At 48.7% G+C, this 11,438-nt stretch overlaps 1 protein-coding gene across 1 annotated transcript; it reads left to right on the top strand.

Moving 5' to 3' along the window:
- The first annotated feature begins 300 nt into the window (after positions 1–300).
- On the top strand, positions 301–11,224 carry ATG101 (autophagy related 101). Its single transcript, XM_074270336.1, has 3 exons — positions 301–1,216; positions 6,971–7,271; positions 10,293–11,224. The coding sequence occupies exons 2-3, from the start codon at positions 7,020–7,022 to the stop codon at positions 10,695–10,697; spliced, it is 657 nt and encodes a 218-aa protein (XP_074126437.1). The 5' UTR covers positions 301–1,216; positions 6,971–7,019; the 3' UTR covers positions 10,698–11,224.
- Positions 11,225–11,438: the final 214 nt, after the last annotated feature.

Raw genomic sequence — 11,438 nt, 5'->3', positions numbered from 1 at the left:
GGAGGGATGTGTGTGGGAACCTGAGAAAACTCCCCGTAGGAGCCGGGCCAGACAGCTGAAATGTGAAGAAGAAATGATCCTTCGGTAGAATAAGTATCTAGAATTATCCACCCATACCGTTACTCATCCATTAGTAGCCCCACTGTGTGCCGGGGACTGGGAGACAGGAGCGCGCGTCCTGATCAGAGTTCGAGCTCTGCGCCTTCACACGCTGAGGTCTGGGTTTTGGGGGAGGGGACGCGGGGGAGGAGGACAGTACGGTAAAGGGCTTGCTCGGGAGCGGTCAGTCAGAGTGATTATTGAGTGCTCGGGCCCCTTTCGGCGGGAAGATGCCCTTCTCCTGATGGGAGCCTGACGGCGGTAGTCGGGCGAGGATTTTGTTTTGACAAGCGGGGAACCTGAGGCTCTGGAAGAAAGAGCCGCTCAGAGTCGCAGAGCTCGGTCAGGAGCAGGACCGCGACCGCAGCTTCTCGAGAACACTCTTTACATCATCCGTCCCGGCAGCCATCTGGTCTTCTGGAAGTGTTCTAGAGAACAGAGACGTTTGGGAACTAAACCAGTGTCACACAGCACGCCGCGATGCGGGGCTAAGGGAATGAGGCAGGGCCTTTAACAATCATTCAAAAGCTGCCATTCCCCCGCGGGGAACAGCCTAATCTCGGGTTACTCTCGGTCCTCCCTCACATACGACTAGGGTTATTCCGGACCTTCTTCAATCTTGGGGATGTAACTCGGCCTGGACCGGACGCCACGTTTCCAAGCTGCCTTACTGACTCCGTGACTCCTCCAAGCCAGAGGGCGACCGAGAGCCCTCTTGGTCCTTCCGTCCCTCCGCTCGGCATCTCTCTATGCCGGAAGTTAGGCTGCTCTTTCCAAAGCATAACAGCCTCTCGGTGGTGAGGAGGGAATGAAGCGGACAAAAGGGGGGGTGACATTCTTTAAGATCCAATCTCCGAAAGAGATGAGCGATAAAGAAAGGAAGGTCTTTCACTGCAAAAGGGCAACCGTACATAACGCATCATATAGTGATAATCGGTTATGAAGGAAATCTTCCGTAATGTTTAGGATAAACTGAGACAAGTGCTTTTCTTCCATCGCTCCCCCGGGAAGAGAGCGAACGATGGAATAGTCCGAACTCAGACCTCTGACTCTAGGGGCGGGTGGTAGAGTCCTCAGGCTCCTCCCCTCCGGGCAGTGGATGGTCTCGTCCGAAGCGGTGAGTGCGGTTCTTGGGCCTAGGCTGGTGGGGGGTTCTGCTGCCCCGGCCCCCGGGCTCAGTGCGCCTGCGCCGCTCCCCAGGTGCGGGGGCCCCGCGTGGTGGGACCCCGGGCCGGGCTGGCCGGGGCCCGGGGTAGGGGGGTCTCGGGACGCGGGCGAGCGTCCGGGCTCCGGGCGAGGGGGCAGAAGAGCGGGCAGCCCCCGCAACCATCCCGCCGGCGTCCCTGTGAGTGCGGGGCCAACGATCGGGGCGAGCCCGGACTCGACTCCCTCTTGCCGGACTCTCCCCGCGGCGGCCCCGCCGGCGCCTTCTCAGAGAGCGCCCGGGGCTGAGGATGCACCGGCGGGGCTGAGGTGTCTTCAGTCCCCTGGCCACCCGCCCCCCCCCAACCGCCCCTGCCCCGGAGTCTGGGACCAGGTAGGGAGGGCCCCCGGATTCCCCTGCGGGGGCGGGCGGCGCCTCGGCCCGGTGCAAAAGTTCGAGCCGGCCGCCCGGTCGGAGGAGTCCGTTCGGGCCTCAGCTTACTCATCTGTGGAACGGGAGGGAGCCGAGGCCCGTCGGAGCGTGCGCCTCCCGGCTCGGCCTCTGGGGTCCTGCTGTGTTTTACTTCTCCAGATGTGCCCCCAGGTGTTTGCGTTTGTCCTATTCGTGCCGGCCGCGGACGTGGGCACGGCGGGGCGAGTCCGGGGCCTGGCGCGCACTGGGCGCTTTAATCAGTGATTTATGTGGCGAGCACAAACGGAAGCGTTTTACATGGCAGACCTGGCACCCCCGGGCCGGGGGCCTTGTTTCCGGGCAGGTGTTCGGGGCTCACGGAGTCTTGAGTCCGGGTGTGGGTTTGCAGAGCTCCTGCCCTGGGGTCAGCCCGGGAGGCTGGGGTGCAAATTGGCGTTTCCTGTGGCGAGGGGACCCGAGGCAGTAGTGGTGGAAGGGCTGGGATTCGGAGCCGGACCTCTGTGGAGGCCCTTCCCTCTGCGATGCTGCCGCGAGCAAATAGAGGGTGAGGGGGGCTCCAGCTACTGGGGCTTTGCCCTGCCGGGCTCCTGGTGGACTCTCTGGGATCGTGCCCTTGAGGAAGCTTTTCCAAGAGGAGCGGTTCCCCCCGCTGTTTACTTTTTTTTATACCTCATCCGGGCGGGAGGGCGGCCCACGGTTGCGGGACCTGAGCTGTTCCCATCCGGGAGCCGGGGCTGAGAGGGCAAGACCAGGGAAGTCACCAGCGTGGGCCAGGTCTACTTGTAAATGTAAGGCGATTCCGGGAAGGACTTCTCCAAACCTACCACTGAGAGGTCTGGGGTTAGGAGGAGAGGTGGATGATGCAGAGCCCATTATCCTGCCACTGACTTTGGATGAGGTTACCTATTCCTTTTTCCCAGGGCAATTTCAGTAGTGCTTTCTCCGACCAGATTTTGCGGCTAAGCCTGAGGATGAACCCTTTTGGAAATCTAGGGCGGAATCCAGGAGTTCCTAATTGAAATAGAGATGGGTTTTACAGGGGAAGATTTTTTTTTTTTTTTTTTTTTTTGGTGGAGCCCATTTAACAGGTTTTTGAGAAAAAAGACTTAGGGAGGCTTAGGGCACAGTTTAGAAGAGCTTAAAGGAGGAGGCAATTAATTTCCTTACCTTTGTGGAATGTCTGCTCCTGAGGGGCTTCTGGGGAAGGAGCCCAAACCTCGAAGCCTGAATTCAAATCCCATTTATCGCCTGACTTTGAACAGGTCACTTAGCATTTTTAGGTCTCAGCTTTTTATATATATGGATATAATTGAGAGAGATACCCATTAGGCTATTTCCAGAAATGTAGAGTCTCTTCCTGCTATCCTGAGTTTAGGGAACTAGGGAAGGTACCCAGAATATGGAGACCAGGAGACTGCCCTTGCAGTCAGGGAGCTTACATTCTAAAGAGGGAAGAGTGGGTGCCCCCTGAGCTAGCTTCTGCCAAGGCAGGAAGTGGGAAATGCATTATCTTAAGTTGGAAAAAGTCAGATGGGGCCAGCGGGACTGGTGGGATGAGGGGTGAGAGAGGAGGAAGAGGAGTGGAGATGACCAGAAGCTTCTCCTGACAAAAAGGGAGAATTAGAGAAATGTGGGTGAGGGAGGAAGAGGAGGAATCCAGATTTCTCTTGTGGCCACATCAAGTGTGAGATGGTTATACCTTGAGTGTCCACTAAGCATTTGTGTGATGCTGCCCCTGGAGCTCTGGAGAGAGGGCTGGATATCTGCTCCTCCAGAGTGGGACTGTTTTGTTACTTGTAATTGTGACTGGGCCTGACTCAGAGCAATTGCTTAACAAAGTACCTGTTGATTAGTCATCTAAGTAGAATTAAATCTATGGGAGCTGATAAGAGTGGGTATGGAGACTAAGAGGGACAAAGAGGCCCAAGCCTTGATGGAACTAGTAGTTGTGGGGATTCCCACCTAATCTAGTGTGTACAAAATAAATATAGGTCTACTGGGAAGGGTAGGAGAGAATACTGAGGGAATCCAATCAGGAATGGCCTCTGGTAGTATTTGAACTGAGGAGGGGAGGTAAAAAAGGAGAACCAGACCAGTGGAACAGTTAGTGTGCAGGAAGGGCGGCAGGAGAGTTTGGGATCAGTTTATGTAGACTCTTAGAAGAGTCTTTCAACTTTAAGGTAAGAGGGAGCCATTGGAATTAACTGAGTGTGTGGGGAAAAATTTTGGGGAAAATATAAAAATATATGTCAGTGTTGCATAACAGTGATGATTCAAACCATGAGAGAGTATCCAGAGAGGAGAGAGAAAAAGTGGGCAAAGTCCTTGGGGACACTAGCAGAGAGGTCCAGAAGGTGAAGAAGATGAGGGCTTATTTTGATTTGTGTGTGTGTGTGTGTGTGTGTGTGTGTGTGTGTGTGTGTGTGTGTGTGTGTTTTCCTGAGAGGGAGAGATGGTAAGGATTATCTTTTCCAAACCCCCCATTTTTTTTTTTTTTTTGTAACATAGATTACTTATTTAGTGTTTTATTTTCCTCCAAAAATGGTTTTTAACATTTATTTTAAAAACTCTTAAGATTCAGATTCTCTCCCTTTTTTTCTACCCTATCCCCCCACATTGAGAAGGCAAGATTATACATAATGTAGTCATGTAAAACATTTCCATATGTTCCCCCCCCAAAAAAAAGCCCTCCTAACCCCAAAAGATCAAGAAAAATTAAAAAAGTTAAAAAAGCATGCTTCAATTTGTATATAGACACTATCAGTTGTTTCTCTGGGCATTTTTCATTCAAAGTCCTTCAGAATTGTCTTAGCTCATTGTATTGCCAAGAATAGCAAAGTCATTCACAGCTGATCATCCTACAATGTTGTTGTTACTTTGTATCAGTTCATGTAAGTTTTTCCAGGTTTTTCTGTGAGCACCCTGCTCATCCTTTCTTATGCACAATAGTAGTCTATCATAATCACATATCATAATTTGTTCAGCCATTCCCCAATTGATGGGCAGCCTCTCAATTTCCAGTGAAGATGAGTATATCTCCATGGAGTGAATAATTTCAATTAAGTCCTGCGGTCAGAAACCTGGTCAGGATGGAGTTAGTGAAAAAGAAATGAAGATAGTGAGTGTGAATGACAGCTTTTTCTAGGAGTTTAGCTGTCCCGAAGAGGAAATGTAGGCTGGTAGTTTTATGGCAAGGTTGGGTCCAGTGAATGTTTTTTTGAGTGGAAAATGCTTTGGCAGGCTTATAGGAATGGAGGAGGGTAGTTAGGGATAGATTAAAGATAATAGGAGAGTGATTGAGGTGTAGGAGCTGCCAAGGGAGATAGGATCAAGGTCAAAAGTCAAAGGGATTGCCTTGGTGAAGGCTACTCTTCTTCAGAAATGGAGCAAAAGATGAGAAATTTGAATGTAGTGGAGTAGTGGGGAGAGGTAGGTCATTATAAACAGCTTAAGGCCATGCTCTCTACAGAGAGGCCAGGACTAGAGTTAGGAGACCTGAAAAGAAGAGATGATTTGGAAATACACTGTGGCCCATGGGAGATGGTGTTAGTCAGGGAGAAATAAAAGGCTTGCTGGGTGTGAGGATGATCCCCCTGCTTTTTTGTTACATGGGTGACTAAAAGGGAAGAAGGGAAGATGAAGTGGATATAGGAGGCAAGGAGGTGCCCAGAAAAATCTGAGGAAGGCCTTTAAAATTTTGGGCAAGATTTCCTCATGTGCATACATATTCGCCACCATTCATTTAGCAAACATTCAATTCCAGTTCTTTGTAGTGAATTGGGGGAAGATATTTAAGATCTGGTCCCTGCTCGGAAGGATTATAGATTTCATAGGAGTTAGAGCTGGAAAGAATGGTAGAGACAATCTTGTCCTGTCTCCTTATTTTAGTCCTGAACAAATTTAGGCCTAGACTTCAAGGATCATGAATTTGCCCATAGTTACAGAGGTATGTTGGATTTGAATTTATGTCTTATGACTCCGTAGCCACTGTTTTCTCCCTGCTGCAATCTGGATTAGGAAGATTTTTTTTTTTCTTTTTGTTTAATTAAAGCTTTTTATTTTCAAAACATATAATATTCAATATTCACCTTTGTAAAACTTTGTATTCCAAATTTTTCCTTCCCTTCTTCCACCTCCTCCCCTAGACAGCAAATAATCCAATATAACATGTTAAAAATGTGCAATTGGAAGATTTATTTCTTATTGGGAATTTAGAGACTAGAGGAGGATAGGCTTTCCTTATCTTTGGCCACTGGCAAACCAAGCTGGTGGAGCAGTAGTAGCAGGGAAGAAGCTGCCCAGCCCTAGGCATGTGGGGCTTGAAAGCTTCCCGGACTCTCTGAAGGTTCACTCTGGCTATGTAGTTCCAAAACCATGGATCTGGAACTTAATTAATTCAAAGACTCTGACTGATAAGAAGATGATGACAGGAGTTAATAGGTGGTCTACTGCCTCTCCTTCTGAAGGATCATAAATCAGAAATGTCTAGTGAGGGCTTGCTCTGGGCAAAATCAATGTTGAAGGAGACCCAGAGGGTGGTGGAGAGATACAATATCAGGGGCTTGTGTGATTAGAAAAAGGAGGGGCTGGTCCTATGGCAAGAATAAAAGACAAACTATTGGGGATGCAAGTATTTCTTTGGTGGCCTCAGGTTAGTAAAAGAAGGCTTCTAGCACACTAAGTGGCTCCTCTGAGGAGGATTTCTGGATGGATGGGAATGAGTCTGGTTCAGAGGAAGGAGTGTGGTTTGGTTTGACTTTGCTGGTTGGGGGATACTCATGAAGGAGGGCCCTATCTACTCCCATATCCGCTCCTGTATTGTCGATAGAGTAGCCTGCCTTCATCCTTCTAGCTGTCCTCTTGTTATGTAGACACTCCCTTTGTAGATTGTAAGCTCTTGGAGGGCAGCTGGCTGGTACAGTGGATTGAGTGCTGGGCCCTGCCACTTATTAGCTGTGTGACCCAGGGCAAGTCACTTGCCTATTTACATTCACCCTGTTTACCTCAGTTTCCTCATTTGTAAACCACGCTGGAGAAGGAAATGGCAAACCAGTATCTTTCCCAAATGGGGCCCCAAGGGTCAGAAATCATTGAACAAGAGCAGGGGCTGCTTTCTATTTTTGCCTTAGATCTCTAGGCCTATTACAACTTTCTTTGCATGTAGTAGATGGTTAATAAACACATATTGGATTGGATTGGATTCATTTAAATGTGTATGCAAAGGAAGTGGGTAGCAATTTGAAGTCCTCATTGTGTTTGGCTGTGATTTCTCCCCCTCCCTCACCCCCCTCCCAGAGCCAGCCAGCCCCCTGCCAGGTTGGTGGGAGCAGCCAGCGGCCGGGGGATGAACTGCCGGGCCGAGGTCCTGGAGGTGTCCGTGGAGGGGCGGCAGGTGGAGGAGGCCCTGCTGGCCGTGTTGCACACCGTGCTTCTGCACCGGAGCACTGGCAAGTTCCACTACAAGAAGGAGGGCACCTACTCCATTGGCACTGTGGGCACTCAGGATATCGACTGTGACTTCATTGACTTCACCTACGTGCGGGTCTCCTCGGAGGAGCTGGACCGGGCCCTGAGAAAAGTCGTCGGGGAGTTCAAGGTAGGGTGGCATCGAGAGAGAGAGGCATTTCCCCTCTAAATTAATTAGTTCTCAGCCCTGTCCTCCCAGCTGGCTGCAACATCCCATGTCCATTTGGTTTTTGATGAACTGGACCTGCCTTTTTCTGTCCAAAAAAGATCTATCTCTATCCTTTGATGGTCCTAATATTGGCAGGTTGCAAGTTCCTTGTGTCGGTAGGGTTTGTAACCATTTCTTTCCCAAAATGATTCTCTTCTTTAAAACTCACATATAAGGGCAGCTAGATCATGCAGTGGAATGAGCACCCGCCCTGGAGTCAGGAGAGCATGAGTTCAAATCTAGCCTCAGACACTTATTAGCTATATAATTCTGGGCAATTTGCTTAGCTTTGATTGCCTCACTCTTGCATCCCTTCCTTCTCCTTTCCCCCCAAACCAAACCAAACCAAACCAAATGAAACCAAAACATCTTCATGTCTAGGAAGGGAGAATCTAGAATGAAGATCCTCATTTTTAAGATGAAAAATTGTGGCCCAGAGAGGTCATGGAGCCACGATGGGAACTGGAGGCTGTTACTATTGCTGATTACTTCAGTTTTCTGGTCCATCAGCATGTAGAGCCAGTCCTGAGGGTCCCTTTGTTTGGCCCTTTGGTTTCCTTGTTTACTCATTGAGGCTCAGTGGAGTTAGAGATCAGAGCCACTCTGTCCCTAATCACCTGCCTCCTCTACAGCTGTTGCCATCATCTCTTGATGACAAGTTGAACACTCACTTCCCCTTTCCTCCTGTTACACAGTGTGCCAGGAGAGTGGGCTTCATAAGGGGAAGGACAGTTTCTAGGCATGCCAAGAATAGGCATTCTCACTGTGTCCTGGGTGGTAGTTGAGCAATCCCAGTGACATCTCAGAGTTAATAGAACACTTGTCAGTTTGTAAAGTACTTCCCCGCTACAGCCTCATCCATTGCAGAGGATTGTCATCTTTATTTTCCAGACAAGGAAACTTAAGGTCAGAGATGGAAATCTGCTGGCCTGTGGTCCTATCGCCATAGCTGAAGGGCTCGATCTCTTGACTCTTTAAGTCCTTCCCTTCCCACTCTGCTAGGCTAAAATGATTCCCTTGGCTATTTGCCCATTTGGATTTAGCATCTTAGGGTCTTGGGAGAGGATCATATATAGTCACCTGGCAGGTGAGAAAACTGAGTCCAGGGAGATAAATGACAAAGAGTCAGACATGGCCAAGGACAATAATCGCCTTTTGTTCCAGATCAGGAATTTTCACCAGTACACCACATTTCCAGTCCCCCAGTCATAGCCAGGCAACCAGCCCAGAACCCTTGTGTGATTGAGGAGCTCCAGCTCTGCCGCCAGTTACAGCATCATTACTAAGAAACCATTTCTTCCTCCCCTAAAGGGAAGAGAAGAATGAAGTCATGAAGCATATGACATTACAGCTGGGCCACCACTTGGGATGGCCCTTTACCCCCCTTGGGAACTTCTCAAGACATTCCCTTTTTCTTATGCTCTGATTTTCAGGTCCCATATATTTGACCTGCCCATTTTGGTCTGTTAGGTATAAACATGTACATGTTTTCCTCAGAGAGAGGGTCAGGAAGGATGAGGAGAAAATTTCAGCCACTTAGACCAATCACACTCAAAAAACCCAAGTCACTAAAAAAGAGAAGTGTTGCCTTCACCCACATCCACAGCCTTGAAGCTTCCTACTCTTAAGACTTTTTCTGCAAAATGTCTGTTAGTCTGAATGGGCATCTGGTGAAAAAGTGTGGATGGACTGGTAGCAGACTCTCCCGCCCCCACTTCCACCCCGTGGAGAAAATTTATGCTGAGGTGAGGGGTGGGAGAGGCTTTGCTAGTCCAAATGAATTAGTTTGGCAGATTTCTTTTCCAAGGATCCCTTTCTAGAGCCTATTGGCTCACACAAACCAAGTGGACCCATTATGGGTAGCCCTGGTCATAAGTGTTTATGAACTTATGCACCAGCCATACATCTGTTCCCCCGGGAAAAGGCAGATTACTCTACAAATGACCAAGCAACTTTTGAATTTGCTCTCTAAAGAGACTGGCAGCACAATCCCACTGGTTGGACTTGTAAGTTTAATTCATTAATAATAGTAGACCCCAGTTGGGGCATTTAAATGTATTCCATGAAGTATGATTTAGGATTTGAGATATCTTTGGTCAGTAAGTGATTTACTCCAGAAATGTTATTTAGGATCTTTGGCCATCCAAGATAAGGAGCCTGGGCGGAGGCCACCCAGACAACACAGTGCTATGTCTGAAAAATTCCTAGAGCAGATGGTCCCAGATGGCTTGTCTGAGGAGAATATGGAGGTGGAGCCAAGGATGGACAGCATACTGTTGTTCCTTCCTTAATCTAGTGTCTTAAAAGTCTCTATTTCAGGGCCTTTAGAATCTAAGGGTCTGGGTTTGAATGCTGGCTTTGCTAATTAATAATTATGACTGTAGACCTTAGTCTCTTAGTTTTATCTCTTGTAAATTGAGGGCTCTGGAGATAATAGTCAAAGTCCTTCCAGTTCTAAATCTCAAGGGCTTAGGCTAGGCTAAGGAGTTTAAATCTGTCTTGTATCCAAGAAGAATTTGCTAAATAAAAGTGGAATTTGAAGGAGAGCATAAGAAAGGCTTGGAAAACTTTCAGGTTTATATGGGGAGTTAGGGAAGATGAAGAACTGAGGAGAGGCTGATTGAGAACGGGAGAGCAGGCTGAACTTTAGCATTCAGTCTGGGCCTTGGTTCCTTCATCTGAAAAATGAAGGGTAGGAGTAAATAGTCTGGAAATCAAATCCAACTCTGACATTTTGCTATTGGGTGATAGTGATGAGGTCAAACTTCCTCCCTTCTCCCCCCATCCCCAACAAGGCCAGTAGATGGGGAATGGGGTATCGTGATAACACAGGCCTTGCTCTTCCAAAGAGCTAAGGAGATATGGTCTACCCTGGGATAAAGGGTAGAGCTAAGTGAGTACTCAGTCTCATCTCTATAACCTTTGTGACCTCTGCTTCCTTAGGATGCCCTTCGGAACTCAGGAGGTGATGGACTAGGACAGATGTCCTTGGAGTTCTACCAGAAGAAGAAGTCGAGGTGGCCATTTTCTGATGAGTGTATCCCATGGGAGGTGTGGACAGTTAAGGTCCACGTGGTGGCCTTGGCCACAGAGCAGGAGCGGCAGATCTGCCGAGAGAAGGTGGGAGAGAAGCTTTGTGAGAAGGTCATCAACATCGTGGAGGTGATGAACCGGCACGAGTACTTGCCCAAGATGCCCACACAGTCCGAGGTGGACAACGTGTTCGATACGGGGCTTCGGGATGTGCAGCCCTACCTCTACAAGATCTCCTTCCAGATCACAGATGCCTTGGGTACCTCAGTCACCACCACCATGCGCAGGCTCATTAAGGACACGTTGGCTCTCTAGATTCAAAGAGCCAGGTTGAGGGAGAGGACCGGATGGTCGATTGACTCTCAGTAGCTTTCTGAATGACTGTGGGCCTCAGAAATGGGGTGGCTGCATTCTTTCTCTCCTTGGGGACTTGAATGGGCAAGGTGCATGTAGGGGGGAATCTGCTCTCTGGAGGATATCGGAAGGGGTTGTGACAAAAATCAGGGGTTAGTTACCTGGGCCAATGGATAGAAGTCAGGCCTCTGGCCAAACTTTATAGGAGCAACCTGTTATCCTTGGGCCCTTCTTCCCTCAGATGACCTTTTGAATGGTAGCTCCCCCCCTCCCTTTTTTTTTTTTTTTTTTTTTTTTTTTTTTTTTTTTGCTGACAGCAAAGGCTCCCTCCCCATCTCAAACTGTTGGAGATGTGTTTATCTTCAAGTCCTTACTTAGGACCATTTTTTTGTCTTTTCAGACCTCTGGTGTGGGAGTCCCTTTCCCTTCTGCCTCTTCTGTACAGAAAACACACTAAATAATAGTGAATAAAAGTTAAGAAATGTGAATTTTGGGGTGATCTCCCCCACCTCTGTCCTGTGCCCTGTGTTTTGTCCTGAGACATAGGTCTAAGTATCCAGCCCTAGGATGCAGACTCTATTTGAGTTAGGGGGCAGCCTTCTAGGTTTTCCCCCTTCCATAGCATGGCTGGGCTCTGGGAGGATCTGGGAAGGAGTATGGGCCAAGAGCTGAAGTCTCCTCTTAAACTGTTCTGATTTCTGT

Source organism: Sminthopsis crassicaudata, chromosome 5 (assembly GCF_048593235.1).
Source record: "Sminthopsis crassicaudata isolate SCR6 chromosome 5, ASM4859323v1, whole genome shotgun sequence".
Taxonomy (NCBI): Eukaryota; Metazoa; Chordata; class Mammalia; order Dasyuromorphia; family Dasyuridae; genus Sminthopsis; species Sminthopsis crassicaudata.
Note: the sequence above shows the minus strand (reverse complement) of the source record. Positions and strands in the feature narration are given on the sequence as shown.